General features: G+C 36.9%; 1 protein-coding gene across 1 annotated transcript; it reads left to right on the plus strand.

Annotated features, from left to right (window-relative positions):
• The first annotated feature begins 3,405 nt into the window (after positions 1-3,405).
• Positions 3,406-20,444, plus strand: LOC140169863 (uncharacterized). Its single transcript, XM_072193175.1, has 8 exons — positions 3,406-4,114; positions 5,879-6,036; positions 9,762-9,864; positions 11,585-11,660; positions 15,564-15,767; positions 16,675-16,790; positions 18,386-18,509; positions 19,819-20,444. Exons 1-8 carry the CDS (start codon positions 3,899-3,901, stop codon positions 19,968-19,970), a joined length of 1,149 nt encoding a protein of 382 aa, XP_072049276.1. The 5' UTR covers positions 3,406-3,898; the 3' UTR covers positions 19,971-20,444.
• Positions 20,445-20,860: the final 416 nt, after the last annotated feature.

Raw genomic sequence — 20,860 nt, forward strand, 5'->3', positions numbered from 1 at the left:
TTTCGTGCTGCACATAGGCAAATATGCATCACTTTGGCACAAAGCTTGACCTTTGACCTCTTTTATATTAGTGCGCCCACATGATCCCAATTAGCTGTTGCTTGTGTTTTATCTACTGGTCGCCAAAGAAGCTAGACGATGACTAATAAAATTGGGATCTTGTTGGCGCATCTTTTTGTGATGCAGTAAAAAGCCCACATTGTGCAGCGAGTGGGAAAAAGAGGTCAAATTGACCTCCAAAATGAGGCTAAGTCCATTTTCAAAAAATCAGAAAAATATGAAGATCAAGAGATCCCAAGCTAATTTTTTCAATTCTTGCAGAGAATTACCTCTTCTTTGATGAAATGCTATTCGGAGAGTCAGGTGACATTGGCGCGCAATAATACAGGCGTGCAAATATGTGCGAAAATAGGAAATTTTGACCTTTGACCTATGTTAACTCGGTGCGCCAACGAAATCCCAAAAATTTTTTGCTGAAAAATGAAACTTGCCATGGAGGTCTTTAATTTCAAACTTGTTCGGACTTGGGATCTTGATGGCGCAGCCCGTTATGATGCTTTGAAGTTTGCACGAGGGCGCTTTTCATCAAATCATTGGATTTGCTGATTTTGTGCGCCATCAAGATCCCAATTTTTTTTCTTGGTTTTTGTAAACCATTTGGTACTTTAAAAAAATGCAAAATGCAGGTTGGGATGATGATGGCGCACGATGTTATGCACCTCCAAAGTTTACCATTTGCAAGTAAGGCTCAGAGAGGCTGAAATTTCAAGAATTTTTTAAGCTGAACGAGGGCGCTGTGCACGCTCATATTTTACATGTGAGTTGTTGGTGCTAATATGTACCAAAATTATTTTTTAGAGACAATTCTATTTTTTTTTGTATCACAACCCCCCTTATTCATGTACATAATAAGGGAGACTGGCTCTTAAGATTTCAACTAGTGTATTTTGACCAAACACCTCACCTCATACTTTTTAATCTAGTGGCATTTTTCAAATTGTTGACTTTATTTTGATACATACACTCCTGTAGGTTGGACCCCTGATTCATACACATTCCTCAGTGTAGGTTTGACTCCTGAATACACACACTGCTACTGCATACTAAAATAGCGACTTTTCATTGGGAGGTAGCCTTTTGCATAGAATAGTCAAAAAAGGGGAAGTCCCTTTCAGTGCTTTAGTGTTTACTTTACAACTCCGGTCACCGTGCATAGTTACTGCACTACACCGGTCTGTTTGTCACAATCAAAGTATTTATTTTTAATATTCGCGTTCATGTAAATTTCACAGACCAAAATGTCATATCAGACTATCGGTCATTTTTGTCGCTTCTTTTTTTATTTTTTATTTTTTGAAAAGGAAGTGTTTGAATACTTGAATATTACTCGGGAATATTAACCAAATTTTTACATTTTTAAAAGGTTGCGAAAATGTTTAATTTAAAGGAGGATTACGTGGTCCTATAGCATCCTCTTTTTATGACATTTTTCAGTAGATATCCACGAAAAAAGCTTATTTTCAAAATTTCAGTTGATTCCGATTTTGCGTTTGCGAGTTATGCATGATTATGTGTATTACACTGCTCCATAGAATGTGTTGTAATTTCGTTCTGGTGCACCAGAACGAAATTCAAATTTGGCGATATTTTTGCTAAACGAATTAATCTGCAAGAAATATTTGGTACATAAACATTATGTAGCCAGAGGTATCCAGTGGTGTAAAAATCTCAACATTTTTTGGGAAAAGTGGGGGGATGAGGCTGTGGATCACGAAATGCCCCTTTAAGAGTGAACACAGACTTTGCGATGTAAGATATGATGGCTTTATCATAGGAATATCGCTACACAATTACTATGGTTTTAAAAGCGATAGAAAAAAATATGAAATGAGGTGATTACTTGCAATTTATTATAAAGGCCTGTAGGGAAATGTATTGACATTGACATAAATATAATGGAATACTATAAGTAGTTACTAAATAAATAAATAAATAAATAGATAGATAAATAAATAAACAAGTGATTACTTGCAATTTATTATAAAGGCCTGTAGAGAAATGTATTGACATTGACATAAATATAATGGAATACTATAAGTAGTTACTAAATAAATAAATAAATAAATAAATAGATAGATAAATAAATAAATAAATAAATAAATAAATAAATAAATAAATAAATAAATAAATAAATAAATAAATAAATAAATAAATAAATAAATAAATAAATAAATAAAAAAAAATAAAAAATAAATAAAAAATAAAAAAAAAATAAATAAATAAATAAAATTAAAAAATAAATAATAATAAATAGGCCTAAATATATAAGTGCATACAACTATGATAAGTAAGCAAAGAGAAGAAACAGAGTTCAAGGAACTATTCCCAAGCCACCTTCACTAGAAGAAACTACAATGGAGTGCTCATCATAAAAAGGGTGAAATAAGGCTCCGAATATGAAAGCGCTGCATTAGACCATTAACATGAATTATGTGTTTATTAAGTGTTGCTCTGATAAACACAATATGGTGTTTAAATATAAACACTTGTTTTTGCAGTGTAGCAACCGCTTAGGACTAGCGGATCCACCCACACAAACAGTTCCAACTTTTTATAGCAAAAAAGGTTTACTTTTCGACTACGACTCTTGCTGAAAAGTTAACTTTTTCATGCCCTCACAAAAACACACGCAAAAAGCCTACTTTTATCAACATCGTCACCCGCAGAAATCACTGTCACATAATCGATTGACCAGTCAATCGTTAGATCGATAAAGCGGTTAGTCAATCAATCAATCAATCAATCAATCATGCATGGTTATGTAGTCTCCTTCACAGCCAGTGTTTGTCGTTCCTGCAATCTAGGCCCGAGACTACCGGTTTAGACACCTTATTTTGTTTTGTTTTAGTCTTACAACGAGGAATATCCGGGGAACAGGGAGAAAGTTTTGAAGAAAAACCAAAAACAAAACACCAACAAAACCCCAAAAAACAAAAACAAAAAAACCACCATAAAAATGGAGCTTTATATGAGTCACTTAACTGATAAATCGATGATAGCAGTTGTGCTTTGTTGTGTTGCATTAACTAAAACAAAACAAAGTTTAAAGCGAACCTATAGAGTACTTTTCGATAGAATCCGGCATGAATTGTTAATTTCTATTGTTTACCTAGCAACCACCTTAGTCAATTCATGGTCGTCCATGGTCAATTGCATCTATACAAACAATCATACCTGGATATCAAGTATTAATACAAATAATTTTGTTGAACTTGAAGTAAACTGGTGATCTAAATTTTGGTGGGAATTTCCCAGATGACTTTCAGGCGGATTTTATTGGGGGATTTTACTCAGTGTTTTGCTAGCGTTTAATGATATCTCATCATTTATTGTATAACTCCTGGTTGTATCTTGTATCGAGACTTCATCGTGGAAGCTTCTGGTAAAACTTTTTGTTCTTTCGAAAGTGCATCAACTCTATATGAACCGACCTTCGTCCTTTTTGTACAAATATCACCATAGTGACACGGATTTCTCGATCGTGACTAAAAGTCGTACTATATACAAACGGAGATTTGCAATAGGAACAATTGTTTAACTAACGGAGTTTTATGTTCTTCGACTTGAGTCACATTGCATAAACACAGAACAGCAAGACCGACATAACATTTCAGCGGCTTAATGATTTCTCAATAATCGCTATAATTTCTCAACAGAAGGCCTATAAATTAATCGCGGAACTTCATATTTTGTCTATAGTAGACCCCCGGAGTAGACCTACACGTGCGGCGTATTGACTGATCAGTCTGAACTTCAACCCTGTATTTGAAACCACAGCTGATCGAATTCAACTGGACCAAAACATTCGATATTGGCTATTAAAAAATCAACTCGTATTATGGAAACGTTAAACGGTGTTCGCCAATTGGTCATCGAAACTGGACAAGAAATAGCCGATGATATCCAACGGGAAGTCGTGTCACTGGCCAGCTGCACCGATGAGCGTTCTGAGGATGTCCACGAAGTGACCCGAAACGGCAAGAATTTGGTCGGTGAGCAGGTGGATAGATTACAAGGGGTGGTGTCTTGTGGACTGAGAGAACTCTTATATCCAGTAAGTTTGTGATGTCATACAAACGTGCCAAAAAAAATCCGTTTGCTACTCCTGAGAACGCAAATTGTAGAAAATCATGTTGTGTATTACTTGACCGTTTTTGTACTATTTCTTAGGTAGGCCTAATTACATGCCTTTTATATTGAAAACGTGACCGAAATATCCATTTCCCCCTTTTGACCTGCCAAAAAAGTTTTCACTTAAGGGGTGGGGTATGAACGTTTGGACAGTATTTATTGTGGGACATTAGAGCACATCAGACATATCGAATTGCATTCTGAATATGAAGAATGTCCTTCTGATATCAAATAATTTTGATTTTTTGAAATTCGCAATGTAATACACATTTTATGGCAAATGATTAAAAATTGATATTGTTGATATTTAGTTATAAACCTGATGATTTATACTTAAAGTGTATGTAGGTGGGATAAAAGCCGACGATCAATTGAAAATTTTGACCTTTCGTCTTGAAGATATGGATTTTTTTCCCAAAACACCAAAAACAATTAGGTCTTTTTGGGAAAAAATTCCATATCTTCAATATGAAAGGTCAAAATTTTCAGTTGATCGTCGGCTTTTCCTCCCAGCTACATACACTTTAAGAATATATCATTAGATTTATAAAATTCACTTCGAGGACTGTTATATATCAAAAATGTGAAAAATATCAATTTTTAATAATTTGTCATAAAATTTGTATTATATCGTGAATTTCAAAAAATGAAAATTATTTGATATCAGAAAGACATTCTTCGTATTCAGAATACAATTCGATATGTCTGATGTGCTCTCATGTCCCACAAAAAATACTGTCGAAACGCTCATTCCAGATCCCTTAAATGAACACTTTTTGGTACACCAAAAATCATCCCATGGTACACATAATTATTGCATTCACCACCCCACTCGGCACCACTTAGGCCAGACATTTTTACAGGGATGGGGCGAGACGAAAAAAAATCCCGGTTGTATCATTTTCACCCGGTATTATCGATGAGATATACTGGTTTTTTTGTACTTTCCTCTTTAATTCTTCCTTTTTGTGGGGGAGGGGGACACCGCTGAACTTCTTGTCATTTATGTATTTGTTTAAAATATCTCGAGATGCTTTTAACAAATGTATAATCCTTTATGCAAATTTTAGGGATCCAATGGGCATTTCGTAATTGTAGTACACTCTTTACGAGTATTCATAAAAAAGCTCGTTAACAAAAAAGGTGTTTCCCAAAATTTCAGTTGACTCGGACAACGGGCAGGAAGTTTTTTAATATTCTATTGTTTCCTATAGGTGTGTTTCTACACCATTTCAGGGTGTAGGCCTAATATCGAAACGGCGCGGTGCCCCAAACATCTTACCCTCCTCCTTTTTGGTCTTCAACCCCACCCCATACATAAAATTTTGAAAAAAAAAGGGATCATGTGGTATAAAAGTTTATACAAATAGGTCATCTGGTAAAAAATGTCAATAAAATGGAGTAAAATTCTATTTTTTATTCCAAGTTGCAAATTTACAATTCATATTTGCTGAATTATTAACGGCATTCAACACGTTGGCTTTCTTTAGCCACGTTGAAGAGAGTAGTGTCTTTTTATATTTAAACCCTTTGTGGTTTTGAATTCAGGATTCAGGTTCTGTCCAGGGGCTCGAGGGGCCCGTTATTCTTTTAATTCTTTTTGAAAACACATTTTGTGATTAAAAATCTTTTGGAGGTGACTCGACTTGAATCATATTTTATATTGTTTACATTTCATTGCAAACAGAATGATGTTGATGAGGACCCTACTGCAGAGATTCGAGTTCGCCATCCCAAAATAGGTGATATGATATCGCTAGGATGTAAGCTATCCATAACCAAACATGGTCATCACGTGATTCACAACATCCAATCAGGGTCTTTCGCTCACAAAATAAATTTGAAGTAAGTGGCAATTTTTAAATGATTAAATAGGCCTAATAAATGGTTTAACACACTTTTTGGCTTACAAAACCCAAAAAAAAAACCCTAATATACAAATCTAGGGGTCAGTGACGCAAAGACGTAACTCCATTTTTTTGCGAGATTTTGAAATGAGATTTTGATATCAAAGTTTTCAGAAACATGAGCACTTTACAATAAACACATACGTATGTTTGTATTGGTTTTAAAGTTGGGATGATTTGGTGGACAATTCCAATGTTGATGTATTGGGGAGGTTTCTACTTTGAAGTGGGGGAGGGTCATTGGAGAGTTTAAATGTGGTGAGTTTTCACCTTCACCAAATTTGAAGTGTTATGTTTGGAAAACTTGGGGTGATGGTGTGTTCTGTTGATGCATAAATTGGGAGAGTTTGTGCACCAGGATGTGCACTAAGTTATCACCCACCTACAACGAATTGAAAGAGTTAAAAAATATGCGGGAGTTATATTTTGTAAAAGTTGCAATGTGGTACCTGTATGTCATGTTGATGTCTTGGGAATGTTTGTACTTTAAAGTGGGAGAGGGTCATTTGGAGAGTTCAAATATGGTGAGTTGTCACCTTGTGCATATTGGGAGAGTTGTGTAGTAATAGGATGTGGTTTGTAAACATAAACTCTTCCAATATGCTGAAGGCAGCTCTGCATTTTGAACTCTCTAAATTGCCCTCCCCCACTTAGAAACCTTCCCATTACATTGACAAAACCAACTTTACAAAGCAAGCTTTTCCAATATGCTCAAGGTGACAAATCACCATTTTGGAACTATCCAAATGACAACTCACCATAGTTGAACTCTCCAATTGACAACTTGCCACATTGGAACTCTCCAAATGACAACTCACCATATTTGAACTCTCCAAATAACCCTTCCCCACTTCATAAAACTCCAACAACCATGACAACATAAGTAACACTTTTCACCTGGGTTAAACAAAACAAAATTGACATGGTTGCGACCAGGCCCGTACGCAGGGGGGGGAGGTGTGGTCGCAAATGTGCAAAAGTATACAAAAAATCCCAAAATATGACAATTTGCGGCGTGCGAGCAAAAAAAAAATCGGGTTTTACACTTTTTGGCCAATAAGGGTCCACATTTTTGAGGAAAAGTCCACTTTTTACAAAATCGCCCCCCCCTTGGGAAAAAAGGTCCACTTTTTCAAAATCAGCACCCCTCCCCAAAAAAATCCTGCGTACAGGCCTGATTTCGACCAACATTGGAGAAAGGAGAGCATTAATTTGTAAAGAGGGTCAAGTGTACAGTAGGAATATTAAACTTTTTTTCAGGTTTGGAGTTCAAATAAACTGATGTCATCCAGCACTGATGAATCCTAGAGAATCCTATAAAAGGTGCATTCCGAATTCCGATCATGGCAATTGGGGTGAAGTCTGGTTAATATTTCTGGCTAATATTCTGTTTAATAATTCTAGCTAAAATTCTGGCTAATTTGTTTTGGCTAAAATTTCAGGCCTGACATTAACATTTCTGGCTAATCTCAATTAAATATTTCGGCCCTTTTTCAGGTTAGTATCAGGCCTGATTTCATTTCTGGTTAATATTTCTGGCTAATTCTCTATAATAATACTATAGCTACAATTCTGGTTAATTTTTTCTGGTTAAATTTTTCTGGCTAAAATTTCAGGCCTGATATTAACATTTCTGGCTTATCTCATTTAAATATTTCGGCCCTTTTTCAGGTTAGTAGCAGGCCTGATTTCATTAATTATTTCAGGTTTAATTCAGGCCTGACACTTTGGTAAGGGGTAACTCCATTTAGCACCCCATTGAAATCAATGGCCAGTGAAACATAGATTTTTTAACTACATAAGTCAATGTGGACCATTATCTTTAAACTCATTTTTTCTCAGAATGGCCAAAATGAAGTTACGTCCTTGTGTCACTGACCCATCGAAATATAATTTTTTTATTTCGACCAAATTTGAGAAATCTTCACAAATAATCATAAAATTTCAATAATTTTTGGTCAAGTTGATCAACATTCAAGAAAGTTTTTAAAAAAGTTTCCTAGATAGCATCTAGTTTTTAAATAATAATAATTATTACTGAAGAATTTTTGTTATATACCTTAGACCAACAATTTAGCAGTTATGAAGCCCAACACTTCCATAATTCCAGGGTTAAGACAAACCTTTAAGGCGAGTGGGATGTTATATAAAGCTCTATGCAGGAGCCATATGTTTGGGTGGAAATGGCACCCCTTATATCAAACCTTAGGATCATTTTTATAGAACCCATACCATACCTCTTGTGTGTCCATTTATTTGTCTCAATATTTCAGTGCAAACACCGCTAGGTATGACCCACCTTAATACCTACTTCTTTACTTTGTATTTGACAGAAAGATGTTCCGTTTCAAATTGATGAAGAGCGTAATAACTATTTTTCTTGTGTGTCAGCTTTATTTGTGTCAAAATTTGTTATTTCAAAGATTTACCATACATACCTTAACTTCTTATTGACAGGGAAATTTTCTGTTTCAAATTGATGAGAAGCGTGATAACCATTCTTGTGTGTCAGCTTCATTTGTCTCAATATTTAAGTCCACACAGCACTAGGTATAACCAGCTTTAATATTTACCATACATACTTTGACTTTGCATTCGACAGGGAAATGTTCTGTTTCAAATTGATGAGAAGCGTGATAACCATTCTTGTGTGTCAGCTTTATTTGAGTCAATATTTCAGTACAAACACCACTAGGTATGACCTGCCTTAAGATTTACCATACATACTTTGACTTCGCATTTGACAGGGAAATGTTCTGTTTCAAATTGATGAGAAGCGTGATAACCATTCTTGTGTGTCAGCTTTATTTGAGTCAATATTTCAGTGCAAACACCACTAGGTACGACCTGCCTTAAGATTTACCATATACTTTGACTTTGCATTTGACAGAGAGAATGTTGTTTCGAATTGATGTGGAACGTAATAATCACAAATCTCTTGTGTGTCAGCTTTATTTGTCTCAATATTCATGACCTGCTTTATTATTTACTATACATATATACTTTACTTTGCATTTGACAGGGACAATGACATTCTGTTTCAAATTGATGAGGAGCGTAATAACCATTCCTCTTGTGTGCCAGCTTTATTTGTCTCAATATCCATGACCTGCTTTAATATTTACCATACATACATCTTTACTTTGCATTTGATAGGGAGAATGACATTCTGTTTCAAATTGATGAGGAGCGTAATAACCATTCCTCTTGTGTGCCAGCTTTATTTGTCTCAATATCCATGACCTGCTTTAATATTTACCATACATACATCTTTACTTTGCATTTGATAGGGAGAATGACATTCTGTTTCAAATTGATGAGGAGCGTAATAACCATTCCTCTTGTGTGCCAGCTTTATTTGTCTCAATATCCATGACCTGCTTTAATATTTACCATACATACATCTTTACTTTGCATTTGATAGGGAGAATGACATTCTGTTTCAAATTGATGAGGAGCATAATAACCATTTCTCTTGTGTGCCAGCTTTATTTGTCTCAATATCCATGACCTGCTTTAATATTTACCATACATACATCTTTACTTTGCATTTGATAGGGAGAATGACATTCTGTTTCAAATTGATGAGGAGCATAATAACCATTTCTCTTGTGTGCCAGCTTTATTTGTCTCAATATTCATGACCTGCTTTATTATTTACAGGGAGAATGATATTCTGTTTCAAATTGATGAGGAGCGAGTTAATATGTGGAGTCTGGCTAACGTTATACGCTATCTGGCAGAGAGAGACATAACATTCACACTGGTATGTAGTTATGTAAATTATAGCTGCTATGTGTCGTATGTGTACAATGTAGAATGAAGAAATTATCAGATGTCTATATGGCAGCTATTGCAGACAGGCTGGATCCAGGTTTTTAAAGTTATACGCTACCTGGCAGAGAGAGTAGTAATATTCACACTAGTATGTAAATTATAGGGAGCTTAGAGCTAGAAGGCCTATCACATCCGCAATAGCTGCCAATTGCCATGTGTACAAAGCGAGGGGTCGGTGACACAAAGCTAAGACGTAGCTCCATTTTTTGCGAAAATGAGATTTTGATATCAAAATGTTCAGAAACATGAACACTTTCTAATGAATACATAGAGTCATGCTTGCGTATTTTTTTTGGGGGGGTTTGGGCGCCAGCCCTGGGGTAAAAGCAGGGGCAGCGAAAATGAAGGGGCAGCGGAAGAAGGGCGGCAAAAACAGGAGCGGCAAAAAAGAAGGGCGGCAAAAAGAATTAGTAAATAAAAAAAGGCGGAAAAATTTGATAAAGCATAAAATTTTTGAAAAAATGGTACTATACATCAAAATGTGCTGCTTTTAGAGGCGCTAGCGCCTGAAACCCTTTTTTTTTTTTTTTTTTTTTTTTTCTTCACTTTTTCAAACGGCCGAGAAAAAAATTGGGTCAACCTTTTCGGGCTGTTGAGGAAGGGGCGGCAAAATTGAATTTTCTTCAGCCCCCGGGTTGGGAAGTAACTGGAAGTAACTCTATTTAGCACTCCATTGAAATTAATTGTCAGTGAAACACAGACTTTACTACAAAAGTCAATGTGGACCATTATCTTTCAACTCCTTTTTCTCAGAATGACCAAAATGGAGTTACGTCTTTGTGTCAATGACCCCTCTAAATAAACAATATAGAATTTGTCAAATGTTTATAGGGCAGCTATTGAAGACAGGGTGGATCCAGATTTTTGAAAGGGGGGGGGCACTCAAGAAACATTTTCCAGGATGCTTTACTTGCCCAAATTTTACATCAAATATGATTCTATTTAATCATTCTATTAGCCATTCCCCTGTCTCCTCTCTTTTTCCCTCTTGCTCCATTTCTCTCCATCCCTCCCCCTCTCTCTCTATCCATATCTCTCTCTCTCCCCAAGCTATTTCATTTGAATGTATACATAAGTTTTACATGCATGTATATAAAATCATTCCACATATATTCTATGCAGTAACTTTATTTCGTTCCTGTTTTGTTAGCATTGATTTTGTAGTCAAAAGTTCAGAACCCCAGGAAGGGGGGGGGGCACTCAACTTTAGAGTGACAGGTATGTGCCTAGGGGAGCATGGAGCTATCGGTACAAAACATTGTTTTAAATAAAGGGGGTACAAACAAAATGAAAAGGGGGTCATTGCATATAATATTTTAAAAAACAGGGGGTCACTGGGTATACAATTTCAAAAACGTTAGAAGAATTTTGCTGAAATAAGAGAATTTGAAAGTTTGCACATTATTTTGTCACATTTTGATTATTCAATTCTAGAAAAAAAGGGGGTAGTTCGGTGGCCGCACCTGAAAGAAGGGGGGTCATCGGGTATGATTTTGACATATCAGGTATATTTGATTTTTAAAAAAGGGGCCTATTGAAAGGCACATACTGTCACTTACTCATTTCTAACGTTGAGTACCCCCCACTTCCGGGTCAGAACCATATCAAAGCATGGAGTGATTTATGTGAATCCATGTGTATCCTTACAGGTCTTGAAACGGAGGAAACCAAACAGTGATAACGAATATGTCTATATAGCCATTAAAGTCAAGCTCTCACTTGAAGGTAAGGTACATGTATGTGAAGGGGGGGGGGGGTGTTGGGGGTGTAGGGGTATGTGCATCACAGTCAATCTTAGGGGGGACCTTTTCTGTAAAATGTTTTGTGTTTGCTGGGTGCATTACCAATACAAAAATGTCTTTAAAACCTTAATGTACTCCCACATATACCTTGTTATTTTGCTTTTACAAATTTGAATATAACTTATGAAGAGCCATACCTTTACCACTAACATGACTAAAACAATATTTAAAAAGGGCATTTCGTGATCCATAGCCTCACCCCCCCCCCAAAAAAAAAAGGTGAGATTTTTATACCACTGGAAACCTCTGGCTATATGTTTACGTACAAAAAAAATTTCTTGCAAATTAATTCGTTTAGCAAAAATTTGAATTACGTTTTGGTACACCAGAACGAAATTACAACAGTGGCCTATGGAGCAGTGTAATACACATAAATCATGCGTAACTCCCAAAGGCAAAATCAGAATCAATTGAAATTTCGGGAATAAGTTTTTTTGTGGATATGTAATGAAAAAATGTTATAAAGAGAGGATGCTAGGATCACGAAATACTCCTTTATGATATAGGTTTCTTACGTAAAGGCTTCTATCTACTGAAGATAGCATGTTCTTTAATTATATTCACCATCCTTCTTGGTCTAGTCCCAGCTTCGTACGTACACAGTCTGTTTGAGTTCAGAATTCAGTTTCTTGACCAGAGCTCTAGACATCATGTCCACCAGTGGGTTGAACACCTCTGGGGTCAGCAAAACAACTGACCATGCTGACGAGCGGTTTCATCAGGTCAGATTCGGTAAGAATCTGCTTGATTGAATCTCTCATGTCATCATCATTCATGCACATCATCAGGCTCAGACAGACTTGGCATCTGTATTTCCAAGGCTCATAAGGGTATCGATTTTCGAAGGTGCAGAATTCTCCTCCTTGTCATTCTCAGTCAAATCTTTCTTGGCGAGCCATGGTTGAAAAAGAATGTTTCCTGATGATTTTACCTTGTAGCTTAAAGTGAGATTTTGGTTTAATTCCTGGAGCTCACTTTCACTAGGCCTATCATTACAAATCTAGTTTGGTGTTTCTAGAAACATATCACTGAAAACTATATTGATCAGAGAATCTGCTATCTACTGAAGATAGCATGATTTGTTTCATATCTGCATCAATCTATTTACAAAAATAAAGACTATCTTCTGAAGATAGTATGATCTGTTTTATAACTAATCAAATCAGTGAAAATCATATAGGTTGGGTGCTGCTATCTACTGAAGATAGCATGATTTGATTTTTAACTAAATACACCATTAGAACACTACTGGTTCTGCTATCTACTCAAACAAAATGCTACCTTCATAAGATAGCAGACTTGAACCATTATTGTGTTAGTTGTGTGTTTAGTTATAAATCAAATCTTGCTATCTTCATAAGAGAACAGACTATATTTGATACTAAACATAGCACTGAAAGTTATATTGGTTAGGGGCTGCTATCTACTGAAGATAGCATGATTCAATTTATAACTAAACACACCACTGACACAATATTGGTTAGAGTCTGCTATCTTATGCAGTGGCAGCACCAGGAATTTTTTTGGAGGGGATTGCAGGGGGAAAAGTGAATTTCAGGGAGGGGGGCAACGGCAAATGTTGCGCATAATTGCCGCAAAAAGTGGAAATTTACGTAATTTGTGGAGTTTTGCCTCAAAAGGGGGAGACTGGGGGGAAAGAAAAATATTTTAGGGGGGAGGCCCCCCTTGCCCCCACCCTCCGTAGCACCGCCACTGATCTTATAAAGATAGCATGATATGTTTTTTTACTAAATACATCAATAAAAATTCTATTGGTTGGGGCTGCTATCTACTGAAGATAGCATGATTCGCTTTATACGAGGGGGTATCCAAAAGTTTTTGACATCATCCAGAAGAAAAAGAGCTATATTGATGAAATTTTGTCAGTGTAATCACTGGTCCTTATGTACATTATGGTCCAAAATGGTCTCATAAGTATGTTTACTTTCTTTACAGGTGGCGCTAGATGGGCAGTAGGCGCATAACCCGTAAGGTAGTGAAAATTGAGGCACGCATATTGATTAAGTTTCTGCATTTGGAGGGTTAGGCCTACAATACTCAGAAAATCTATGATGAAATGAAAGCTATCTGTGGTGATGATTGCCCATCATATGGCACTGTTGCTTTTTGAAAAAGGAATTTCCAAACTGGCCGCATGTCCCTTACAGATGAGCCAAGAAGTGGGCGTCAATCATTTACGGATGATGCGCCCACAGTGAAGAAACTCAAAAAGTGGAGGATCTTATCATGAAAAGGTTATGCGCCTATTGCCCATCATAGCGCCACCTGTAAAAAATTAAACATACTTATGAGACCATTTTTGGACCATAATGTACATAAGGACCAGTGATTACACTGACAAAATGTCATCAATATAGCTCTTTTCCTTCTGGGTGATGTCAAAAACTTTTGGATACCCCCTCGTACACATACTATTGACAAAATATAGGATAAAGTTTGTTATCTTCCGAAGAGATAGCATGATTTGTTTCATAACTTTGTCAATCAATTTAAAAAACAGAGACTGCTATCTTCTGAAAATAGCATGATCTGTTTTATAACTTAACATATCACTGTAAATTATATTGGTTAGGGCTGCTATCTACTGAAGATAGCATGCTATCTACTGAAGATAGCATGATTTGATTTATAACTTAACATATCACTAAAAGTTATATTGGTTAGGGGCTGCTGCTATCTAGTGAAGATAGTATGATTTAATTTTTAACTAAACATATCACTGAAAATTATATTGGTTAGGCTTGCTATCTACTGAAGATAGCATGATTTGCATTATAAATACTAAAACTATGTAGTATAGAGTCTGTTATCTTCTGAAGATAGCTTGATTTTTTCATAACTTTACTAATCATTTGAAAAATAGAGGCTGCTATCTTCTGAAGATAAAGATAGCATGATTTGTTTTATAAGTAAACATATCACTGAACATCATATTGGTTAGGGCTGCTATCTACTGAAGATAGCATGATTTGATTTATAACTAAATACACCATTAGAACACTACTGGTTCTGCTATCTACTTAAACAAAATGTTATCTTCATAAGAGAGCAGAATATGTTTTATACTAAACATAGCACTGAAAGTTATATTGGTAAGGGGAGATTCGCTTTATAACTTAACATACCACTAACACAATATAAGATAAAATCTGTTATTTCCTGAAGATAGCATGATATTAAAAAAAATATAGAATGCTATCTTTAAAAAAATAGCATGATTTGTTTTATAAACATATCACTGAAAATCATATTGGTTGGGGCTGCTATCTACTGAAGATAGCAAGATTTGACTTATAACTTAACATACCACTAACACAATATAGGATAAAATCTGTTATTTCCTGAAGATAGCATGATATTAAAAAAATATATATAATGCTATCTTCAAAAAAATAGCATGATTTGTTTTATAAACATATCACTGAAAATCATATTGCTTAAGGGCTGCTATCTACTGAAGACAGCATGATTTGATTTCTAACTAAACATATCACTAACACAATATAGGATAAAGTCTGTTATCTTCTGAAGATAGCTTGATTTGTTAAAACACTAACCATTAAAAAACACAGGCTGCTACCTTCTGTAGATAGCAAGATCTGTTTTATAACTAGGTTAACATATCATTAAAAGTTATGTTGGATAGGTGCTGCTATCTTCTGAAGATAGTATAAATTGATTCGTAACCAAACACCGCTACAACAATGTAATCTACATATATTGCATGCTATCTTCTGATCAAAACTATCAAAACAATATTTTTTTCTGGTGAAAAACTTTAAAACTTCTTTTATTACTTTGACAGGAGATGTAGTTGAGGCAGAGATCACAGGGGTTTTCTACCTTAAACCAAGCCCTGTGTACGGCTCAGGGGTAGAGCTACAAGTAACTGGCAACAGTTTTGATGCATATGTCTACCAAGAAGCTAGAAATTTCCCTACACGATTTGTCAACATTCAAATGAGCACCCCCTATGTAACAACTATTGGAAGTAGCACACAGGATCTATGTGAGTTAACTTACACCGGACTAATGAGTATATACTCAGAATGGGCTATTCCATTTAAAATCCACACTACCCCTGTGGAAGATTTTTGAAATATCTTTTACAGGGGGAGTATGAATTTCAAATACAATGAACAAAAGCAGCCTCCATTTGAATTTCATACACCCTCTGAGAAAGATTCAACCTGAATCTTCCACAGAGGGAGGGTGAGTTTCAAAAAGAGTTGGTTAATGTGCTAATTCTATTTGAATTCATACCCCCCCTGTAGAAGATATTTCCAAAATCTTCCACAGGGGTAGTGTGGCTTTTAAATGGAATAGCCCAATGGTGTTTTAAAGCAATACTATAACATTTCCATAAAAATTATTTTATTTTTTTCCACAAAATGTTACATGTAGTTTTCACTATATGTCCTCTTATAATTTAGAACCAAACAAATTTGATATGACAAAGAAAATTGCTATTTCATTCCAGCTCCTAAATCGTCAATATCAGTCTGTTGATTGTTAATCAGGTCAACCGGCCAAACATAATCATGTCTCCAAGATTGTATCCTCTATTATATTGGATTTGAATGGGATTCATCACTCCAGATATGAATAATACTGTGTCTAGCTTACTGTAAATGTGGAAATTTGGGTGCGATTAATTTTTTTGCGCATTGCCAATTATGAACTGTTTCCATAGTTTTTGATTTAGCAATGTTAAATTTCCTTACATTGACCTTACACAAAAGGAATATATTCGCGAGATGTTATTGTCTCGGTAGCAGGTTGGAATGCAAAAAGCATGAAAACAAATCTTATGCAAAAATGTCCACATTTAGAGTATTCATTGTTGGGTTTAGTTAAGTTGTGGGAATAGTTAAGTTCAAGATTGACTGATTTTTTTTTTGTGTGTGTGTTTCTAGATCAATTCAAAGTCCACCAGCTTCGAGGTTGGGGCAGGACAGTGTTTGTTTTTAACAATGTGACAGTGAACAAATCTATACATGCTCCAGGGCCATCTGGCAACGCATCACTTACGGTAAGTTGACAGTCGCATAGCCAGCGGGGGACAGAGTGCCCCATGACAAAAAATGAAAGAGAAAAGTACCTCTCTAACAAAAATTAATAGAGAAAATCAGGAAGGCAAAGGAAACGAAAAGGGGCAAGGAGTCCATTTCCTGCCAAAATTCACCCCGATCATGGGCCGAAAGTTTAAAATACCACATTTGTGCATGCTACGCACACACACAGTCCCAATGAAGCCTTTTTTGAAGCTCAAAGACTTTATGTACAGTCTAAATGGTATATGTATATAGCCCACCACTAATACCGGGTTAAAATGATTCAACCAGGAAATTTAACCAAAAATTTTCTATCCCCACCCCTACCAAGAAAACTGGCTACGCCCCTGTAAGTTGGACAGTACTCTGTCACCCAAAGGCCCTTATTTCTCTGTGGATCTGTTACCTAAAGGCCACTTTTTTCAACGCTATGGCAATTTCAAATCAACACTGCTTTAGCACTTTTACATTTAGAACTAACATTTAGATCTAGCTTCTGTGAGCTGTTTTTGACTCATGTTCTCATCATTGAGTGAAAGCCACTGGGCAATTCCAGTTGAAATCAACACTCCCCTGTGGAAGATTTAGTAAGCCTTACAAAGAGGGAGTATTGGTTTTTAGAATAGACAATTAGGTAGACAAATAGACAAATAAATTATCTTCCGCTCTTCTCCAACGTGCCTCTTTAGCTCAGTTGGTTAGAACGTTGTGCTAGTAATACGAAGGTCGCTGGTTCAAATCCGGCCGGATGCACTGGTTTTTTTTCTTTCAGCATTTAAGTGCACTGGCCTACTCTGGGGAAAGATTAAAATTTGTTCAGACAATTAGGTAACTTCCATTTGAATTGCTCTAGTTATGGAAGCTATTATAGGTAAAGCAGTATACAGGGGGAGTATGGGTTTAAAAAATAATTGCCCCTAGCCATTTGAAAAACTTTCTCCCTCTGTGGATGGCATTTCTTAAATCTTCCAGAGGGGTGTGGCAGATAGAATAGCCCATTTCACTGTTTTTTTAAATACCATTTCAAATTTCATCTTCATCTTATTTTACAAATTCACATTCTTGTTCAATGCGTGAAGCTTGAACTAAACCTGTGTATTGTAGTGAAGAGCAGGGCCGGATTTACCTGTTTGGGGGCCCTGGGCCAGGCCAAAATTTGGAGGCCCCCAACTCATCGTGAGGAAGGCATGTGCCCTCAAGTGGCCAAGTTTTTCGATTTTACCAGGACATTTGCGCGCGTAGCGAGTGAAAAAAATTCAAATTTAGACTATTTTAGCCCAATTTGAAGCTGAATTTTGCTATATACCAGATCAGTGCACGCGAAGCGCGCAAAATTTTGCAATTTTTGTACCCTATTTTGGCCCAAAACATAATGTTTTCGGCTAAAACGGAAAATGCACACTGCACAAGGCAATTTTTGGGGCCCCCAAAATTTGGGGCCCTGGTAAATCCGGCCCTGGTGAAGAGAGCAAGAGTGGGCAGTGGACCTCAAAATATTAGACCTGCCTTATCCTAATATGCCACATATTGTAATTGCTACAAGTTAATCCAATCTGTCATAATTACAATGCAGGACCAAGCTAATGATGACTTAGTAGGACTCATCCGGAATGCCGACATCATCGCTGACACTAGGATGTTCTATGTACATGTACCTTCTAGTGGGCACTACCAATATGAAAGCGTCATTCATGGGGGTAAGTAATAAGCCCCCTAGGGGGTGGGGGAGTCTGGTACCACTACCCCAAGGGCAGGGACAACTCTGGGGCAGGGGGGGTAGACATCTTTGATGATGTTTTATAGAAACATACCATCCAGTGGGCACTACCAATATGAAAGCGTCATTCATGGGGGTAAGTAATAAGCTCCCTAGGGGGTGGGGGAGTCTGGTACCACTACCCTGAGGGCAGGAACAACTCCAAACTTAGGGGATGCGGAAGAGGCAGACATCATTGTTGATGTTTTATGTAAACATACCTCCTTCTGGTATACAGTTTGAGCCCCTAGAGTAGACCACTACCCCGAGGGCAGGGAGAATCAATAGCAGCGACAGACATCATTGTTGGGATTAGTACATATACATGTACCAATATGAAAGTATGTTGTAGGGGAGGGGAAGGGGGAGCCCTGTACGGGGTGGGGAAGTGTGACAAACAACACTAGGGGCAGTGACAGACATCATTGCTGATGAAAGGATGTTAAATGTAAACACACCTTCCATTGATTACTGTAAATATTAAAGTGACATCCATGGTGGTAAGGGGTGGGGAAGTCTGACACCACTTCCCATGAGACAGTGACTGACCCAGGGGCTGTGGTACATATCATTGCTGACCTAAATTAGGAGTGTGTAGACCTGATTCCACCCTGATGTGTCAGTGAAGTCACAGCATTGAGGCATCTGTTTCGTGCATGCATCTATGCGCCATCTGTAAGCGTGTGCGTGATGTGTACACCAGAGCTTTGAGCGAACACTAGCGATTTGTAGCTGCGCCCAATGAAATGCGCACTGACGTCACTGCCACATCAGGGTGGAAAATGCTTTATAATCTTATTCACAGCCAGGGAGAGCATCATTCAGTGGTGCGAGGGTACTCATCTCTGCTGTATGGGTTCAATCCCCAGCATAGAATAATTGCCGTAATTGGGCTATTCCGGTTGAAATCCATACAACCCCTACATAAGACATGATCTTAATCTCACAAACAGGTGATGTAGATTTCAAATGGAGTCACACATTCAGGTAACCTTCATTTGAAATTCAAACTCCCTGTGTGAAAGATTAAGGTTATGTCTTCCACAGGGGGTGTATGAATGTCAACTAGAATAGTCCATTTTACTTACAAGGCTCAATTCAAAAACTTGACATCCGGGCAATTAACTCTCCCCCCCCCCCCCCCCACCCCTACTCACACATTTACAACTTGTAATTTGCACCTGGTCAAGTGTTCAATTCAAGCCCTGCTATACAGTAAATCACATATTTTTAAACTTTTTTTCTTTCAGGAAGTTTCCTGGCATCTGAGAATGGGAGATTAGTCCTTGTTAGAGATTCTAGCCGCTCCCACACATGGTTCAAAACTGTGCAGACAGACAGACTGGATCCATCACCAAACCAAACCGATCCAATTTACACTAAACACAAAAGCATCTACTAAACTAGGACAAATCATGGTGTATTCACACAGGTTTGGTTCAAAATGGTTCCAAACTGATCTGGACTAATCTAAACTACTGTTCACTTAATGTCCACACAACAGCAGATATGTGAATATCAACTAAAACAGAGACAAATCATGGTGTATTCAGAGAGTTGATTTTTTTCAAGATTGGTTCTGAACCAATCTGAATTGATCTCAATTCTGATCAATTTTGTGTGAACACACGGTCTATGATCTGAGCCATGCATTGAGACCAAGTGTAATGAGACTAAGTGTGTAACATAGCAAACAAAAAGACTTCTGCAAGATGTAAGGAAAAGCCTTGTCAGCTCTTGTCAACCATTTTCTAAAAGCATCTGCTATGAATATGTTCTAGCCACTATGGACCACAATGGCCTCATCCCAATGGCATAGTTCAATAACCTCAATTAAACAATCATAGTGCAACATTTGACCTCAAGTTGTAGAGTATGAGGTGTCATTCAATGATATGAATGTACAGATGTGTGGGGTTAAAGAACCATGCCCTGATAGATGAGCATGTTGTGGATCCTAGTGAGCTGCATCCCAATACCAACTCTTGATTTGGTAGCTTGCCCAATTGGTTAAGTATTGTAGATTTTCATTGTAACTTGATTTCCTATCCTATAGTAACCAGTAGTTTGGGTAACTTTAACATTGGCTAAAGCAATTTCTCTGTAAAAATGTCTACTACACGGGGACAAGCCACTAAAATCTGTCTTATTTTCAGTACTTGGATAGTACTTTTTTTGTGTGAAAACTGCATTATATTTAGATGGATCAAATTTCAAGAGTCACATCCCAAAGAAGATATCTGACACTTCCCACAATGCATTTCTTCCATTTCAATTGTCTGTACTGACTAC

This window comes from Amphiura filiformis, chromosome 14, assembly GCF_039555335.1.
Source record: "Amphiura filiformis chromosome 14, Afil_fr2py, whole genome shotgun sequence".
In the NCBI taxonomy this organism is placed as follows: Eukaryota; Metazoa; Echinodermata; class Ophiuroidea; order Amphilepidida; family Amphiuridae; genus Amphiura; species Amphiura filiformis.